The sequence below is a fragment of the Ictalurus furcatus genome, chromosome 16, assembly GCF_023375685.1.
Source record: "Ictalurus furcatus strain D&B chromosome 16, Billie_1.0, whole genome shotgun sequence".
Lineage (NCBI taxonomy): Eukaryota > Metazoa > Chordata > Actinopteri > Siluriformes > Ictaluridae > Ictalurus > Ictalurus furcatus.
The window spans coordinates 817,754-838,456 of record NC_071270.1 but is presented as its reverse complement, the minus strand read 5'-3'; the positions used below and the strand labels follow the sequence as shown (position 1 = coordinate 838,456).

General features: G+C 41.8%; 1 protein-coding gene across 1 annotated transcript; it reads left to right on the top strand.

The window, feature by feature from the left end:
• Window positions 1-4,524: 4,524 nt before the first annotated feature.
• On the top strand, window positions 4,525-19,699 carry sgsm1b (small G protein signaling modulator 1b). The gene is made up of 24 exons (XM_053645839.1): window positions 4,525-4,715; window positions 10,067-10,142; window positions 10,816-10,978; window positions 11,094-11,252; window positions 11,339-11,406; window positions 12,063-12,205; window positions 12,310-12,441; window positions 12,536-12,660; window positions 12,779-12,846; window positions 12,947-13,110; window positions 13,203-13,329; window positions 13,967-14,093; window positions 14,214-14,278; window positions 14,378-14,523; window positions 14,673-14,801; window positions 14,885-15,049; window positions 15,376-15,447; window positions 15,546-17,654; window positions 17,787-17,911; window positions 18,452-18,534; window positions 18,660-18,769; window positions 18,846-18,942; window positions 19,070-19,237; window positions 19,611-19,699. Exons 1-24 carry the CDS (start codon window positions 4,650-4,652, stop codon window positions 19,697-19,699), a joined length of 4,776 nt encoding a protein of 1,591 aa, XP_053501814.1. The 5' UTR covers window positions 4,525-4,649.
• Window positions 19,700-20,703: the final 1,004 nt, after the last annotated feature.

The window sequence follows — 20,703 nt, the reverse complement described above, 5'->3', positions numbered from 1 at the left end:
ATATTTGTTTCATTATTATTATTACAGATTACACTCAATGGCCAGTTTATTAGGTGCACCTAGCGTCTAGGGCGTCCCCTGTCTTTCAAAGATAGAAATACAGTCACATGTTTAACACATCCCTCTCCACCAGCACATTCCCTACCTCAGTGGTTCCCAAACTTTTCCAGGACAAGGCCCCCCAAATGGCATTAAAATTTGACCGAAGCCCCCCTTTTGCAAGATGTCTTTAAAACACATTAACAATACAGAGTTCTGAATATATCCCTCTTTTTTTTATTAATAATTACATCTTACATCTTTACATTGCATTAGGAATTGATTGTGTGTGTGTGTGTGTGTGTGTGTGTCTGAGAGTGGGAAAGAGAAAACATACATTTATTTATTTTTCACACCAAATTGTTGAGGCCCCCCGGGCGCCCCCTGGCGGCCCCCACTTTGAAAACCACTGCCCTACCTCATTTAAACAGGCCCGGGTTTCACTTAACCCTAAACACTTAACACTTAACCCTGCTGCAGTTGACAACTACAGACCTGTCTCCCAACTCCCTTTTCTATCCAAAACCCTGAGAAAGAGCGTTTTTTAAACAAATCTCCCCTTTTTTTACACAGAACAACCTCCTAGACATCAAGCAGTCTGGCTTGAAAAGCCGTCACTCTACGGAGACTGCTCTGCTTTCCGTCACTGAAGCCTTACGACTAGCAAGATCAACCTCAAGATCATCTGTCCTGATCCTACTTGACCTCTACACTGCCTTTGATACGGTGAATCATCAGATCATCCCGTCAGCGCTCTCCAGCCTGGGCATGACCGGAACGGCTCTGCGCTGCGTGGAATCCTATCTCTCAGACAGATCCTTCAAGGTATTGTGGATGGGAGGGACTTCTGAAACTCGGCAACTCACAACCGGGGGTCAGTTCTGGCTCCACTGCACTTTTCAATTTATACCATATCTCTGGGGCCTGTGATTGCTTCTTATATCACTGCTATGCTGATGACACTCCGCTCTACTTGTTTTTCCAGCCTGATGATCTATCTGTCTCAGCATGCATCTCCGCCTGCCTGTCTGACATCTCAAACTGGATGCTGGAACACCACCTTAAGCTCAACTTGGCAAAAAAAATGAGCTTGTCATCAACCCTGCCTGTCCACAAAAAAAAAAACACTCACAAGTAGTTTATTTAAAATGCTACAAAACTCTGTAAAATGTGTAAAGTGGATTTTTCTTCATCATTTTACGTTATCAAGAGAAACATCATAAAGGAACAGGTCATAGTGAGGAGAGCCCTGCAACCAGAATAGTACAGAACAAACAAATTAAATCCCAAAGGTAGAACAAGTGGGTGAGAAAAGGGTGACAAACGTCCAGTTTGGTCATCTTCCTGCTAATAAGTACACAAACAGTTACAATACCACGTCATTATCATGTTAACTAGATGTGTTTGATTGGGGAAATCAAACTGTGCTTTGGTCACCCAAGGTCATTTGACCTTTTATAAGGACCTTTTACAATGGCACCCCATTGGTTAGGATTAGACTCAATGACTTTATTGGGGTGGTAATTTAGGGTGGTGCAAAACACTAATCCACATCCATAGAAAATGATTATTTTTATGGCCTGAGCTGGACCCTGGACCCCCATTAGACATAAAAAGCACACACCTAAGCAACATTTGTTTGTCATCTGTCAAGCTACAAAAAAAGCCATAACATTAGCTTACAGCTTATGAAGTATGCTAGTGTCACAAATTCAGTATCATTAGTTGATGGAAGATGAAGAAATGCCTCCAAATAACGTATATAGTTCATGTAAAAAAAAAAGTTTGCAGATTGTTTGTCGTGGTCAGTGGGGAGAGGGATTGGCTCACGTTTGTGTTAGCTAGCTAAACTTGCTTGTTCCTGACAATTAGAGGACAGTCCTCACCACTGGATAATGATGATATGAACTCTCAGATTTCCCAGAAATTATTATTCAAACTGGCCTATCACAGCAAGATTTACCATCAGTTGCACCACATGACATTGGTAACCACACAACAACAACAACAACATCAACAACAATAACAGCAAAAACATTTGGTGTTCAGCCTTTGTTTTTGACACTGAAGCTTGGAACGACTTGAATTGAGGGAAAACACAAAGTTGTGCTGGATATTCAGGACATACAGTGCACTAATATTGGCACCCTTGGTAAATATGATCAAAGAAGGCTGTGAAAAAAATGTCTTTATGTTTAACCTTTGATCTTTTGTTTTAAAAAAAAAAAATATATATATATATATATATATATATATATATATATATATATATATATATATATATATATATATATATATAAATACTCTGCACTCATGGATATCAAACAATTGCTACCACAACACAGGTTTATAAAATAAAATCTTTGTTAAATATAGGTGTGCAACAATTATTGGCACCCCTATGAATTTGAAGTATATTCCCATTGATATTTTCCATTTTTAGTACACCTGGGTGACTAGGAACAGGAAATTGTTCAACCATGACTTCCTGTTTTCACAGGGGTATAAATATGAGGTAGCACATAGGCCAAGTTCCCTTAGTCATTCATAACAATGGGTAAGAGTGAGGAATATAGCTGTGATGTGCGGCAAAAGGTTGTTGAGCTTCACACAATGGGAAGTGTCTATAAGAAAATAGCACAAGCATTGAAAATGCCCATTTCCACCATCAGGGCAATAATTAAGAAGTTCCAGTCAACTGGAAATGTTATGAATCGACCTGGAATTGGACGTGTGTCTATATCGTCTCAACGCACTGTGAAGAGGACAGTTAGAGCAGCCAAAACATCTCCAAGGATCACAGCTGGAGAACTGCAGAAGTTAGTTGTGTCTTGGGGTCAGAAAGTCTCCAAAACTACAATCTGAAGTCACCTACATCACCACAAGCTGTTTGGAAGGGTTTGAAGAAAAAAGCCTCTACTCTCATCCAAAAACAAACTCGAGCGTCTTCAGTGTGCAGACACTACTGGAACTTCAAATGGGATCGGGTTCTATGGTCAGATGAAACCAGAATAGAGCTTTTTGGTAATAAACCCCAGAGGTGGTTTTGGAGCACACAGAGAGGTAGCCATATGGAAAAGTACCTCATGTCCACGGTTAAATATGGAGGGGGATCTTTAATGTTTTGGGGCTGTTTTTCTGCCAGAGGAACTGAACATTTTGTTAGGATACATGGCATCATGGACTCTATCAAATATCAACAGATATTAAATGAAAACCTGACTGCCTCTGCCAGAAAGCTTTAAATGGGCCGTGGTTGGATCTTTCAGCAGGACAATGATCCAAAACATCATCAAAATCAACACAGAAATGGTTTACTGACCACAAAATCAAGGTCCTGCCATGACCCTCCCAGTCCCCTGACCTGAACCCCATAGAAACCCTGTGGGGTGAACTGAAGAGGAGAGTCCACCAGCGTGGACCTGGAAATGTGAAGGATCTGGAGAGATTCTGTTTGGAGGAGTGCTCTCAGATCCCTCGCCATGTATTCTCCAACCTCATCAGGCGTTATAGGAGAAGACTCAGAGCTGTTATCTTGGCAGAGGGAGCTAGCACAAATACTGACTAAAAGGATGCCAATAATTCTTGCACACCTATATTTAACCAAGACATATATATTTTTGGATAAACCCGTGTTGTGTTTGTAATTGTTTGATATCCATGAGAGCAGAGTATTTTTGTGAATTTTTGAACAAAAAGATCAAAAGTTTAAAGAATAAAGACAATTTTTCACAGCATTCTTTGCTCATATTTACCAAGGGTGCCAATATTACCGGAGCGCACTGCATTTTGGATAAACCACAGCACTATTTTTTATGTGGTTGCTGTCCGTGGTGCTGCAGTCCAGTCATGTGTCGGTGCTCAGGTATTATAACACCTGCAAGCTCCATTATTCATCCTAAAATAAATAGATAGATAGATAAATAAATAAATAAATAAATAAATAAAAGCAAGGTGTGCTCATAAAATCACACGTGACGCACGCGCTTCACGTCTCCATCAATCGGCACGGCAACTTGGTTCACGGAAAAAGAGGCGGGGCCAAAACGTTCCCTGAGACACGGTTGGCTTTCATGCGTCCAATGAAACCGAAGTGTGTGTGTGTGCGTGTGCGTGCGTGTGCGTGCCTGCGTGTGAACCCGAGCGCTATGCAGATCTGCCATCAACATGACACAGTCGTAGATGTGTCCCTAATCCCGGTGATATTACCGAGCCGTTAAGTGTGCGGATAAAAAGCATGTCGCTGCGGAAATTTTGCATTTAACGAATCCGGATTGCGTCGGTGCCACACCCCGGGCGCGCGCGGCACTGACTCACGCACCCGCCGCGACTGTTTCACGGTGACCGATAGGATCCTGCGCATATTTCCGTGCGTCCGTGATCTCGGGAGGAAGAAGAAGAACGAGAAGAAGATTACCACCAACAAGAGCTGATCATATATACACCGGAATTAGCAAAAATGGGAGGTAAGAAATAGCGCGCGATGGTAGTGTGCGTGTCTCGCGTGATCTGACGGCCTCATCAGTGAAGAAGAAGCCCGGTTTTGTTTTTTTGTGTATGTGTGTGTGTGTGTGTGTGTGTTGTTTTTGTTTTTTTGCTTGTGTGTAAATATGAGTTTTGTTTACATTGCAGAGGCGGAGACGCGTCAGCGGTTACTGCGCAGCGTGAAAAAGGAGGTGAGGGACTGAGCCACTGCAACGCCAGAGCCACATTTCCCTCCCGCATCCTTTATTTTGCATCCTTTACACACCAGCTGTCTCTTGGCCTGCTCTCCTGCTGCTTGTGCCTGGTTGTTTTCTTTTTAAAAGCAGGATCCCATCACACATAGTGTCATCGTCAACCCCCCCCCCCCCCGACCCCCCTCCAGATGTTTAGGTGCATCAAGAACCATGTGTGCAGTTTAGAGATCCTGAATAATAAATAAACCACCTCGTTTTATTCAACCCCTCACTAAAAAAATGACTCCGTTACGGAAAGGTAGCTGGTCTATTTGCAGTACTGTGTTTTGCTCATTAAAATGAATACATCAGCAGAGTAAACAAGTTTCTTAATGGCCCCTATTACTATATTAAGCAAATAAATAGTGGTGGCAAATGACTGTGTTATAAGAGGAATAAAGCGTTTTGGGACGTGCTGCTACAGGAAAGTAAACAGCCTGCGTTCATGCTGTTTGTGCCTCCCTCCCTCTCTCACTATATATATATATATATATATATATATATATATATATATATATATATATATATATATATATATATATATATATATATATATATATATGTATGTATCTATCTATATTCCCGAAAGCAGGATCCCACCATGTGCAGTGTGTATCCAGATAGTTGGGATGCATCAAGAACGAGTCGGTCTCCAACTAAAATTATTCAGTGAACCTACTAAAATTAACCAGTCCATTTCCTTTGGGTTGATTACACTAGTAATCGTCACCAGAATAAACAAGTTTCTAAATGTCCCCTCTTCCGTTCCACAGTAAGGCAGGGTAAATGAATGGCAAATTGTTGTGTTATAAGAGGCATAAAGGATTTTTTGTGATGTGCTATTACAAGAAAATGAACATCCTGCGTTCATACTGTTTGTGCCTCCATGTTTTGGTCGTTTATGGGCACGGTGGCTTAGCGGTTAGCATGTTGACTTCACACCTCTGAGGTTTAGGGTTCGAATCCTGCGTGTGTGTGGAGTTTGCATGTTCTGCCCGTGCTACGGGGGTCCAAAGACATGTTGATTGGTGTTTCTAAATGATCTGTACCCTATGAAAGGGTGTTCACCCTGTGATGAGCCTCCCTGTGAGCCTGAGGTGGATGGATGGATCCCACCATATATATAATGTGAACCCAGATGTTTGGCTGCATCAAGAACCATGTGTGCAGTTTACAAATCCTGAACAATAAGCCGCCGTCATTTATTCAATCCATCACTAAAATTATTCAGTTAACCATCTAAAAACTAACCAGTCTGTTTATTTGTATTTCTTTTGCTCATTAAGATGATTGCGTTAGTAAGCGTTAAGAGAACGAATCATTTTTTTTAGCTGCCCGTTTTACTTTACCAGTAGAACAGGGTTGATAAATAAATAAAAAAAGAAAAGAAAAGAATTTTAAAAAATGGCTAGTGTTGGCAAATTGCTGTGGTGTAAGAGGAGTAAAGCACTCCAGAACGTGCTGTTACAGAGAAATAATGAACTTCAGGGTGGCTTCATGTTCACACCACATCACATCACCGCATCATAACAGCACCCCCATCGTCTTTTATTCTTTATTTAAGTCATGTATGTGTGTGTGTGTGTGTGTGTGTGTGTGTGTGTGTGTGTAATAGCCCTATGACTATAATTCTGTACAGGGTTCATTCGACTGTCTCTTGGCAGGTAGTTGTTATAGGTGCCAGTTGGTTAATATGGAGATCATGTTTTGTTTAATGAGCATCTAAGACCTTGTGGAGCATTACTGTATTGCATCGTTTAGGCTATGCATTAGCTGCTTGTACCTCCTCATTTTATTTGCTTTAGTTTACATTTAGTTTGTATTTAGCTATTTGGGACATCAAGAATCATGTGAATGTTTACTTTTTTTAAAAAAAAATATGAACCAGTCTATTTATTTAGTTTCTTTTGCTCATTAAAATGAATGCACTAGTAAGCATCAACAGTCCCCTGTAAAGGTACCAAACTGTACTCTTCCTTGTCGCTGGGGTGCTATCATCAAGGGGTGACATTTCGTACCTTTAATATGTATCTTTTACCTGGAAATCTAAAAAAAAAAAAAAAAAAAAAAGAAGCTAATTACATATTAATGGTAGAAAACATGCGGTCATGATGATACCATGCCAGTGACATGGAAAAGAACAGTTTGTTCACTTTATGTCTGAGAGTCTATTTTCCCTCGTAGGGAAAAATCATTATAATGATCATAATTATTAAGCCAATTTAGGATCTAAATTGTTTAACTGTACTATCATTACGTTATAAATAAACAGGAACCATGCTTTTCACGTCGCACGTTGTAATACAGGCTATATTTCTTCAAATGCACGAATCTTGCATCAAGCAGTTAAAATTATATCGGTGCGCCATCACGTTAATAGTGTGTAGTTTAAATCTACTGGATGTGAAATGGAATTTCACCTCTCTGCTAGACAAACGTCCTTGAAAGTGAAAACGTCTACTAATGCTAAGCAAATCTTAGCAAAGCTCCCCAGTATTGCTGTTGATTATGTTTAATTAATTGAGAAAGCAAAAAACGGCATCAGGATCCAAATATGATGAATTGTACAGCTCGAATCGAATAGGCTTATATGGTGGATTCAGGTGTAACAGGAAATCAGGTGAACCCTAAAGGACAACCAGATCCATCCATCCATCCATCCATCCATCCATCTTCTATACCGCTTATCCTTCCTTCAGGGTCACGGCGAACCTGGAGCCTATCCCAGGGAGCATCGGGCACAAGGCGGGGTACACCCTGGACAGGGTGCCAATACAACCAGATCTTTTTATTATTATTATTATTTTCTACTAAATGTCCCTTAAAAATGACTTACTTAAAATAATTCTCTGCTTATCAGCACTGGATTTGTGTGGTGAGGGCTAGATTATTTTTGCTAAACTGGAATAAATCTAAAGCATTTCTCACATTAACCCTGTAATAAACCTGAAATAATGTAGATCTTGGAAGAATCGCCCTTCGTTTATTTTTATTTGGGAATGTGGCGCTTCTCAAGAATCTTTATATATATTATGCCGACAATTTTTCCCACCTTTTCGTTCATTTCTAAATACACAATGCCCCTGTATGTAATATATACTTCCACACATGGAATCTGTCGTTATATATAATTATATTTTAAATACCAAATTTTAAGTACAAAAGACTGGGCCCTTGAGGAAGGACCTTAACCCTAACCTGCGCCAGGGTGGGTCGTCCCAGAGGCCAACAATTCACGCTTCTCCTACCATGCACTGTAATTCCTTTCAGGTGTGTAAAAAAAGAAGGTTGGCATATGTGTACATATATATGTATATATATATATATATATATATATATATATATATATATATATATATATATATATATATATAGCGAAAATGTCCCGTGTAGCAATTTAATCGTAAAAAGTGTTTGGTTCTGAACCACTGTTTGCGATGCTAAACGATGCCTGTTGCAGTATTGGAGTATGGCTTGTCTAGAGCAGAGCTTTGTCAGTGCACTGTAACTGAAAAGCACTTCATGTTCAAATATAGTTCAGCGGTGGTGATGGTGGCTGTGAAATATCATTCACAAGAAGAGGATAACTTAATGTGGGTGAGCCTCACACTGCAAATGGTGTGATGGGCCTGGCACATTTTTTTTTTACACCAGTAAAGCAAAAAAGCAGGAGCATGTCGCAGCATGTAAGGCTGTGGGGGGGGGAAGGGGGGGAGGCAGGGATGGAAATGCATATGGATCGACACTATGCTCATATAATACCAAATCAAAAAAAGAGATTCATGCATAATCATTGCATGGTCAATTTTGAGCTTTATACGAATATACTTTGTTGTAAAAAGTAAGTTACGGTTTCTATTGGAACAACTTACTCAGATACTTGTATGGCAGACCCTCCGCATCCATTGAGAATCCATTCATTTTCTATACCACTGATCCTACTGGGTCGCGGGGAACCTGGAGATTATCCCAGGGAGCATCGGGCACAAGCGGGGTGCCAATTCATCGCAGGGCACAATCACACACACACTCACACACCCATTCATACACTACAGACACTTTGGATATGCATGCATGTCTTTGGCCTGCGGGAGGAAACCGGAGTGCCCGGATGAAACCCCCGGAGCACAGGGAGAACGTACGAGCTCCGCACACACAGGGCAGCGGCGGGAATCGAACTCCTAACCCCTCGTGTGAAGCGAACATGCTAACCGCTAAGCCACCGCGCGCCCCCGACACGCCACATGAATGGAGTAAATAAACATGTGTAATAGGTAATATGTTGAAGTATTCTGTGAGATGACATTTATTTAGCATTTTTGGAAGGAGTCTCCAGTGTCAGTACTTTGTAACTGTCAGAGGTAAAGCCGTAGCTCTAAGAGTGGCCTTAAAAGACCTTTAAGAGTTTGTCAGTAACATGACCAACTGCGTTCATTTCTATAGACAGAGAAAAAAAACAGAGGTTGCTAAGGGAACAGCTGTTTATAGATGTTATGAAGTAAGTGATAAAAGGAACTAACTCGAGGACATCCTACAACATTAAATGTAACTACACATGGATAAAACGTACGTCATTCTTTAATAAATAAGTAAAATACTGTTGGCAAATTGCTAGATGTACTGTTTATAGGGAAACAATACATTCTGGGGTGGCTTCGCACCAGGCCGCCCTGTTTTATTCCATGTGTTTTATTCCATGTGCAGGATGTGTGTTATAGCCCTACAATGATATATAGAGTTCACATCCACATCTCTTTTTGCATGTGTGTCATTTTTGTTTTCATTTCTCTATGTCCTTTTCATTTCTCTTTGCATGTGTGTTGTTTATTAAAGACATTTAAAGAGCATCTGATATCTTTTTCGGTGGAGCTTTAATGCAGCAGTAAAAATATGGCACGTCAAAATCACACTTCAAATCTAGTCCTCGTCATATCCGTTCATCTCCCGATCACGTCTCGTTGCCTTAAAGTGCAAGTTTGGGAGGCTAAAAGTGTTTTACGCACTACCGTAGAGGCTTGAGATTTCAACCCCGGCCTCTGCCAGGTCTTCATCACGTATGATTCACAGCCGGCAGAGACTTGCTAAACTTGTAGTGGAAATGATGATGCACGCGCACGCCTACCTGTCCACCTCACAGTCTATATTTCAGCTTCTTGCTGCTTTTTCACGCTTGCGAGTGGCAACACGTAATTATGCCTCCCCGAGAAACCGTTCTCAGCTTCTTAACTCAGGAAGGAACAAAAACAAGAAATCTTTGCTTTGTGAAATGTCTACTGTGAAATGATTTTCCTCCCCCTATGGCCTTTTAGGTAAAGCAAATTATGGAGGAGGCTGTAACTCGGAAATTTGTACACGAGGAGAGCAGCCACATCATTTCTTTCTGCGGTAAGCTTGTCACCTCTTGACTTTTCATCACGCTGTGTTCGATAGAGCCTTGAAAATATGTAGGCACCCACTACAGGACATGATGCTAGTCATTACTGATGTATATTTTTGCAGTGTAATAATCACAAAGGGCATTGAGTTGTTTTTCGCTGCTTATAAAGAAAGATCGTTGTAACACCCCTCTATCTAACTGTGGTGGAAAGTTATAACATAACATAATAATAACATAACTTATTCTCTGTTGGTATGGTTAGTGGGTGTTGTAGAGATGCCTGCACCAATCTTAACCAATGGTGGTTAATGACTGTTGACATTCACTGCTCTGACCGAAGGCAGAGATCATATCCGTGTGTGTCAACAATCTGAAATGTCAAGCTGTACCACCTCCACCTACCAATCTGCTTATGACACGATCAGAGAGTGATAGAGAAAGAGAGAGAGAGAGAGAGAGAAATCTACAGAAGAAGCAAGCCATACTGTGTTTTTCAGTACAGTCTGTAATTAAGTAATTAATACAGTAATACCAACAGCGAGCCTTGCTGTTGTTATTGGACTTGAGAAACTACTATAGGGATATAGGGCGCCAAATAATAATAATAAAATAAAAGCTGTCTGTGTACTTATTGCACACTGGCACACATAGCAGCATTTGTACCATTCTATATTTTCTCAGCTGTTGTGGAAGCTTGCGTGTTGCACGGGCTGAAGAGGCGTGCTGCCGGATTACTGCGCAGTAACAAGTTGGCAGCGCTCTTCCTGAAGGTGGGCAAAATCTTTACACCAGCTGAGGAACTGTGCAAGAAGGTGCAGGAGCTGGAACAGCTCATCGAAAACAAGTGAGACCTGCAAATTATCCAATATGTTTCTAGGTTTGATGCAAGGTACCTTGTCACGGAGTCTGCCTAGGCACTCTATGCTCTTGTTACTATACTATGGTTTCCAATTCTACAGTTCTAGACAGAACCAATCTCAGACGAGTCAAGATGGTATCCGTAAGCAGTCACAGAATCCCAACCTTTCCCCCCAAGCCATCAAACATCTGTGGATCCGCACGGCGCTGACAGAGAAAGTGCTCGACAAGATTGTTCTATACTTGGTGGAGAACAGCAGGTTGAGAATCTGTTCCACTCACAGTCAGTTACATATAAGGATTATTGTGCTGCATTGTTTAGATGTTTGATTTTGTTTGGTTGCAGTAAATTCTATGAGAGAGAAGCCTTGCTGAGGGATCCTGTGGATGGACCAATCCTTGCGTCGCTACTGGGTATCAAGCCGATAACTTTTTTCCCCAAGCTTATTATGGTCAACAAGGTGCGTTTAGTTGGATGGGAAGGTAGAGCAGTGAAACAGTCACGTTGGATCATTGCCAAATTTTCAATTGCCATCAGAACTCTTAAAAAAGGTTTCTCAAGGAGATCATTAGAGGTTCTTAGTATTCGAATCAAATCAGGTTCTGCTAGGAACCCTCACTGATCAGGAAACCCTCTGTTTCCCGATCTTTTAAGATTTATTCCAAAGAGAAACACCTAAGAAACTTTTAGGGTTCTAGATTTAACCACTTTAAATCTTACCGAGTGTACTGGATGTGGTAGGGTTTTCTGGACTGGACTGGATGTGGTAGGGCATTCCGGAGCTAACAGACCTTTGGGGTAAAACCAACAGAAAACAATACATTAGGTACACTATACATTGGTTTTACTGCAAAAAACAGCTTTCCCATTGGGTCTTTAGCAGTACTCTACATATCGGACATGCCATATTAAGATGACTGGGCACAAAAATATGTCCTTGTGATTTGAAACCCAGTGAAAGCCTGGCAGATGCCAGTTAGTATTCTAAACATGAGGTCATGCTAGGTATAAGCTTTAATTCATTTATCTGGGCAAATAATTTTTTAAACAATGTCTCTGTCTCTTGTAGTTGGTCCCTGTGCTCTGGAGTACACTAAAGCAAAGACAGCTAACCACTTTTGGACAGATCCTTCAGCTGATGAACTGGTGCAGAGACACCGTATTCATAGTGGCCATTGCCGCCAGGACTCGCCCACCAAGCGCCCTGCTCTTGTTAGTACTGCAGCGTTTCTGCTTCAGCATATGGATTGTAAATGTCGAATATGTTCTTTACAGATAAATCCATTGCTACATTCCATGTGTACTTGTTTGAGTAGATCCAGAAAAGGCAGTCAAGTGGTAGTATGGATGACAGGCCCTCCCTGTCGGCTCGGGACTATGTGGAATCTCTCCATCAGAACTCCAGAGCCACACTACTGTTTGGCAAGAACAACGTTCTAGTCCAGCCAGTATGTAACCTTCTGAAATGACTCTAGAATTATTACAGCTGTACTGAGTGGCCTGAATGAACTATGCTACTATAGTTCTTGTCTATTCCTGTAGAGAGATGACATGGAAGCGATCCCAGGATACCTATCTCTCCATCAAACAGCAGACCTAATGACGTTGAAGTGGACACCAAACCAGCTGATGAATGGCAACATGGCCGAGTTTGATTATGAAAAAAGGTAGACGTATACCTTTTTATACCTACTGTAATACAGAGAGGAACATGTATGATCGCATTATTGTTGTTTGGGTTGGTTTGTATGTTGCTTTGACACGCGCTTATTCATCGTTTAACAGTGTGTATTGGGATTACGCAATGACCATTCGTCTAGAGGAAATTGTCTATTTGCATTGCCATCAACAAGGTAAAGCCATAAATGGTAAATTAACAGCATCTTTCAGTGTTCATCGTGTATATGTCTGAACAATCCAGCATGGCAAACCAAATATTTTCCCTGTCTTCAGTGGACAGTGGCGGCACTGTGGTGTTGGTGAGCCAGGATGGGATCCAGAGGCCTCCATTCCGTTTTCCAAAAGGAGGCCATCTGCTGCAGTTCCTCACGTGTCTGGAGACCGGACTCCTTCCACACGGCCAGCTCGATCCTCCTCTCTGGTCCCAGAGGGGAAAGGTGGACAAATCTTCAACAAATCTACCATCAGTTAGTAGCTTGGAAAGTACCACGGTTTTGTAAAAATGTATGCAAATTTTCTTATTTGACAGGGAAAGGTTTTCCCAAAATTACGGAAAAGAAGCCCACACAGCTCCTGCGAGTCATTTTCTGACAAGGATGAGGATGAAGCAACGGATTATGTGTTTCGGATAATATATCCAGGCAGTCAGGAGTTTGGTACGTGGCTCAATCAAACGGGATGTGGTTGTACTGTGTTCATATGTTGTGCTGTCACTGTTGTGTGGACTGTCAATGTGAAGTATTTGCTTTTCCTCCATCTTGTGTGCACCTTCCACCCTGTCTTGTGCACATCCTTCCTGTTCCTGTAGGTTATGATACTGCCCCAGCATCAGATCTTCCCTAGCATCCTCTCATACCTCTACATGTTCATTGTGCACCATCGACCTCATGGTTCGCTATGTTCACGGACAAAGAGAGAGAGCATGCTCGGTCTGTCACTGTTTATCTCCTTAGTCGCCTTCTCTTATACTTTAGAGCAGGGGGCTTCGGTATTATCCCAAAAGGGCAGGCGTGGCTACAGGTGTTCATTCCAGAAAATACATGTATTTAATTAACTAAATACATAGTAATTAAAGTCCAAGATCAACCGATTAGACAAGTGGGATAATATGTGGCTCCTGACTGTCCAGAATAAAAACCTGCAGTCACTCCGGCCCTTTGTGTATAATGGCCCTTGCTTTAGAGCCATATTTCTCAGATAGATAATTTAAATGAACAATGGCAGACTGAGGATGATGGTGGTGATGAAAATGCAATAAGTAACTACAGTTTGGATGCTCTTATAATGATGCAGTTGGCCCAGAGCTGATAGACCAGAACATGACCATGTGGCAGCCTGCTCCAAGGAAGTCTTCTTGTTCCTCTTGCTCTCAGAATGGTTCTACTGAGGGTGGACTTCCCAATGGGTGCAATCATGACAGGCTAGTATGAAACAAGCAGCACAACAGTGCATACTTAAAAAAAAATCAAAAATAAAAAGCACAGAGACACACAAATACAAATGCAATCTTTTTACATTTTACTTTTTCACCTGTGTGCAGGGCTCCGCTGAAGTTACTTTGTGAGACCATGAAGTACCAGATCATTTCTCGTGCCTTCTATGGCTGTATGTAACATCTTCAGACTATCCAAAAAAAAAGTCTTGAATAAAAGCCCTAATTCTCGTAGAAGGTGCATGAATTTATCATAACATTCTGCCATTTAGGGCTGGCCTACTGCCGTCACCTGTCCACGGTCCGCACACATCTGTCTGCTCTGGTCAATCCCACTATCATTGAGCCTGACATTCCCTATGATGCCAAAGGAGGGCTGTCTGCAGAGGTGTGGAAGACATTTCTTCAGGATAGTTCTGTAAGGCGACTTATACAAACCTTTGACTTTTTCTTCTACTTTTTTCCCACAGGAAGTACATAATAATGCAGTGCTTGCAGCACACATGCAGGTGTTGCATCAGTTACTAAAAGCTCCAATTAACCTCACATCTGTTTTCTCCATGGCAGGCTTATGAAGAGGCAGAACTTCTCCGGCTTGTGTACTACGGTGGTGTAGACCCCACCCTACGTAAGGAGGTGTGGCCTTTCTTGCTAGGCCACTACCACTTCACTATGACTTCTGATGAGAGAAAGGAGGTATGGTGCAAGGCACTCCTAACTGATATAAATGAATACATGTTTTGAGGTATCAAACATCCCGAGTCTGGTGTGTTCCGCAGGTGGATGAGCAGGTCCGGGCCTGTTATGAGCAAACCATGAGCGAGTGGCTGGGCTGTGAGGCCATAGTGAGGCAGCGTGAGAAGGAGCAACATGCTGCCGCCCTGGCCAAGTGTGCCTCTGGAGCAAGTGTGGATCTACGACAGGACTCCACTATCAGCACTGATGTAAGACAAGAAACCTCTGGCTAATGTTGATTAAGCTATTAACTAAGGGTCACATGAGGTTATAGTCCAGAATATTACAGCTGCTAATTGTGGTCAGTTCCCTCAGAGCTGCAGGTGTCCGTGGTAGTAGGAAATGTCCTCAGACATCCAGTGCAGAGTTGAGGGCTCACCCAATACATCAGTAATTCTTAAACATAAATACTAACCATAAACTAGTGCTACATGGCAGATCTGGTTAAATATATTGCTAGAGGGAATAATGAATAGTTGAGGGAATGAATGAATGGATAAAATAGTGGTGCATTGTAATTTTTTTTTCTGTCTAGTCATCCCAGAGCTGCAGCTCAGAGAAACAGAACAACGCCTGTTCCCAGTGTGACTCCAACAGTAGCACTCAGGTGTGCCCCAACAGACACCCTTAAAGCTTCAAGATATTTTTTTACACCAAAGTTCCATTAGCATTTGTCTCATTGCTAGTTGTCTTGACTTTCTGCAGGTGTTTGGGTCTGTCGATGAGGTTGACCCAATTGAATCTGAACCTAAACCGAAAGATGAGAAGCCTCAGCCCAAAATTCCAAATGGTAATCTTCCCAACTGCACTAGTTCTCCAGACTCTGGACATCCATCCTCTCGCAACTTCTCCGTCACATCTGGACTCTCGGATTGCTCCCCAAGCACAGAGGATGCTTCAACACAAGAGAATGGAACCAAAATCAAACTACCAGAGCCATCAGCAGCGTCTTCTGAGGTTACTTTGGACCTTCCAACCAACTCTAGCCTTGAAGTCAAGCTCAAAAAAGAACCAGCGGATCAGCGCTCAATGGTTCTGGGCACAGGGAAGGGGGATCTCAACAAATCATCTACAGGAGCTCTCCCTCCAGAAGATGAGACAAACAAACCTCAGGAAAATGAGAAGGTAGAAAATTCAGATGCCAAAGAAGTTAACAGGACTGACATAGTCATGTCCATGGACTCTCAGTGGGATTCAAATAAAAAATCTGAGTTGAATGTTTCTGAAACAGCAGAAAGCACCATTTCTGAGCGTTCTGAAGAGAATACAAAACTTTCAGATAGCAATGAGAAAAGCAAGCAAATACTTCAATCATCAGAGGCTCCTGCTGAAGAGATCACTAAATGCTTAGAGGGAATTAGAGACTCAGAAATGGTGGTTAAAACTCAGATAAACATGGAGGTTAATGATGAGAGAGACAAAACAGAGAAAAATATTGCTTTGGTAATGCAAACAAACAAAAAAACACCTACCATGTGTGATCTTCCCAGAACACTGACTAAAGAGAGTTCTGTGGAAGAAGCAAAAACCACACATACAAGCCCACCTGCAAATGATGAAGAACTCACAAAGTCGGAGATGACCAGTACCCCTCACATTGATCTTTCGGAAAAAGAAACAAAGCTTCCTCAACCTCTTTCTGAATCAGAGATGACCAGTGCCCCTGACATGGAGCTTTCTGAAAAAGAAATGACGGCCCCTCAACCTCTTTCTGAATCAGAGATGGCCAATGCCCCTCACATGGAGCCTTCTGAAAATGAAACAAAGCTTCCTCAACCTCTTTCTGAAACAGAGATGACCAGTGCTCCTGACATGGAGCCTTCTGAAAAAAAAGAAATAGAGCCTCCTCAACCTCTCTCTGAAACAGAGATGACCAGTGCTCCTGACATGGAGCCTTCTGAAAAAAAAGAAATAGAGCCTCCTCAACCTCTTTCTGAAACAGAGATGACCAGTGCCCCTAACATGGAGCCTATGGAAAAGGAAATGAAGCCTCCTCAACCTCTCTTTGAATTAGAGATGACCCGTACCCCTGACACGGAGACTTTGGACAAAGAAACAAAGCCTCCTCAACCTCTCTCTGAAACAGAGATGACCAGTGCCCCTGACATGGAGCCTTCTGAAAAAAAAGAAATAGAGCCTCCTCAACCTCTCTCTGAAACAGAGATGACCAGTGCTCCTGACATGGAGCCTTCTGAAAAAAAAGAAATAGAGCCTCCTCAACCTCTTTCTGAAACAGAGATGACCAGTGCCCCTGACATGGAGCCTATGGAAAAGGAAATGAAGCCTCCTCAACCTCTCTTTGAATCACAAGACATTGAGTTAATAATGAACAATCCATCTGACGCTGACAAACCAGATATGAAAACAATAATGAACTGGGCCTATGATTCCAACAGAACCAAGGCATTAATGAAAGAAATGAATGAACCTTTGCTTGAAAGCTGTATTTCCATTATGTCTTTATCAAAACAATCTCCAGATACATCTGATGACTCGCCATCTGCCCTGGAAATGGAGGAAATCCCATCTTCTTTGGTCTATATGCCTTCAGAGGACATCTTGGCCAATGTTCCTGTTACACTGGGTCCTCCTTTGGCTCTGACGATGCCACCAGATAAGGTTGCAGTAGGTATGCCTGCTCTGGAGCTGTTCATGGAGGCAGGTCAGAACACCAGCCCAGAGGCCACTGAATCAGCCCTGTCTGAGGAAGAGCCGGAGATGGAGAGTCTGTTCCCCAAACCAGACTCTCTAGCTGTAGGAGACCACAAGAATGATGTTGCATCTCCAGTGTCCTCTATTGGAACTACTTACACTGTAAGTTAGTTGACATCATCCATTGACTTTGAAAGCATTTTTCATGTCCTTTGGTGTCTTTGTGCTGGAATGCTCTTATGCAAATTTCAGATGGATCTTAAGTTCATTAATCGTTACCGTTTTGCTCTATAGCAAGAGCTGCTGGACTTGTACACCCTCAATCTACACCGTATCGACAAAGACGTCCAAAGATGCGATAGAAACTACTGGTATTTTACCACTGCCAACCTGGAGAAGCTACGCAACATCATGTGCAGGTAAATTTGACAGACCTTGTTTTTTTGTTTTTTTTACTTCTTTGAAAAAGTCTTATATGACTATTTTATAACAGTGGTTCTCAAATATTTGCAGCGTGAGGCCTCCCTTGTGTAGGGTGCATCCCTTTGTGGCCTCCTAGAATCGTCAAATTTTCACAGTTTCATTTTTTTTTTCTCACACTAGGCCCTTCTCCGATTTTTATCCATTTGAAATAGTCTTAGGATTTATCAGTGTGTGGCTAACAGGACTGTACACTAGTATATCAACAGATGTCTCTGTTCGGTGTGTGTCCTAGTGTGCTGTGTAGAATTGATTTTGTTTAGTAATATTTCTCATTTTTATGTACATCATATTGTAAAGGTTCACAATCCCGACGTACATACAGGTCAAATTATTTAAAAAAAAAAAGAAATGTTCTGGAATTTCTATGCCCCCCCCCGGCGGCCCCCAGTTTGAGAACCACTGGTTTAAAGCATCTAACACTTACTTGCAAATGTGCCTATGTTTGTTTGCTTTCTGTTACATTTCTTTCCTCGTAGCTATGTTTGGCAGCATCTAGATATCGGCTACGTGCAGGGAATGTGCGACTTGCTTGCGCCTCTGCTTGTTATTTTTGATGATGGTAAGTTCACACTAAGCTGCCCTACTGCTTATAAATAACAAGTGAATCATTGTCTAGCCATATTCACCAAGGCTTTGAGTTGATTTGACTCACAGTTTTGCTATCCGTCTATTTTTTTCCCTCAGAGGCCATGGCATTTAGCTGCTTTACGGAGCTCATGAAAAGAATGAATCAGAACTTTCCTCATGGTGGAGCAATGGACACCCACTTTGCCAACATGCGTTCCCTTATTCAGGTATGACTACACGAAGCAGATTTCTTCAGCAGCGAAGTCAAGTCTCTACAGTCGTTTTTCTTTTCTGAATGTTTAGATTCTCGACTCTGAGCTTTTTGAGCTGATGCAACAGAATGGAGACTACACCCACTTCTACTTCTGTTACCGATGGTTCCTCTTAGACTTTAAAAGAGGTAAGGTCACTCGTAGAGCTGCACCAGAACACAGGCGAAAGTCAAAACGTTCTGGCTTAATAATACCAACACAAAATAATACCACTTTATATCACAACATGAATAAATCTTGTTTGTGTATCTCAAGAAATGGTGTATGATGACGTGTTCTCTGTTTGGGAGACCATCTGGGCGGCTCATACCATCTCCTCTGGCCATTTTGTGCTGTTTATTGCCTTGGCACTGGTTGAGTTATACAGGGACATCATTTTGGAGAACAACATGGACTTCACTGATATCATCAAGTTCTTCAATGGTAAGATGCCTATAAAGAACGATACGGACATTCATACATTTATACTGAAAATATTCCTACACTTTCGCGGGTGGTGTTGCTGCCGTACAGCTCCAGGATCCCCAGTTAGATCCTGTTACAGTAGGCATGGAGTTTCTGTGCATGTTCTCTCCACATCCGCATAGGTTTCTTCCGGGTTCCGACACGGTGGTAGGCGGATTGGCAATGCTAAATTGCTCCTAGGTGTAAATGAGTGTGTGTGCATGTTGACCTGCCATGTCATGGCACCCCACACTCAGCAGATCCAGTGCAACCCCAACCAGAATAAAGCAGTTACAGAAGATGAATGATGAAGGAATAACATTATTCTACACCCAGTTATGTTTTATTTCAGAAATGGCTGAGCGGCATGATGTTCCACAGCTTCTGGTGATGGCCCGGGATTTGGTTCACAAGGTCCAGATCCTCATAGAGAACAAGTGACAACCTTTCAGCATTTGTTCTCCATCGTCTAATCACAAGACCACTCGTGTTTGTATTTATTTTCTCTTCAAATAATAGATTTAGATCTAGCTGTTCCATAGGGCAGGGGCTGGCCAAAAATCCTTTCTTATGTAATTTAACTTGCTTGAAAGCAATAAAACCCAATGTCAAATTACACAGTGGAAAAGAAATAAAAAATATCCAGGGTAGATTGCTGAGGAGTCTTAGTTACATGATTTTAAAACACCCTGAATATACGTAAATACAGTGTTTTAAAGGCTTGAAACGTGGAGTAACCCAGCACTGCAGGTTTTTACTCCTCCAACTTAACCATATTGCATCAGGAAAGTCTTTTAATGATTTGATTAGTTGGTTAAGGTGTGTTCAGGAAGGGGGGGGGGGGGGGGGGCGGAAATGCAAGGTTCAGGGCAGGGGCACCTCAGGGAGATAGGCAGGAGCTAAGGGTACCTCAAAAATAATTATTCTATGCTGGTGATCAGAAGGTTGAGTGTCTAAATGGCATGGAATTATTACTTGGCCCTTGAGCAACGTTTTTAACCCTGGACTACTCTGTTATGTGTCTGAATTGAATTATGCCTTTTTTTGATTAAAACTGTTTGCCAAATGAAAACATATTAATGGAGCAGAACCCTAATTAATGATGGCATTACCAATAGAGATTCCTTGAAAAGCACAAGATATTTGACGTTTTGTCTGCAAGTAAGAAACACATCTATCAAGAGGGGTGCTCGCTGTTAACAGCACTTGCCTGATCTGTTGAGTATTGCTTGTCTGTCATGACCACTCCATTTCTTTTGCACGGAAAACCCTCGGCCTGTTTCGGCACACCCTTCTGTTTTCAGGTATTATCAAATTTGTATTATAGATGAGAACAAGCGATTTTTTTTCTTTTGTAAGTACCAGTTAAGCTTTCTACACAGTAAAATCCAGTGTTGAATTAACACCCCCAGTGTTCATTCGTGTCCGATCGGACACGAATGAAC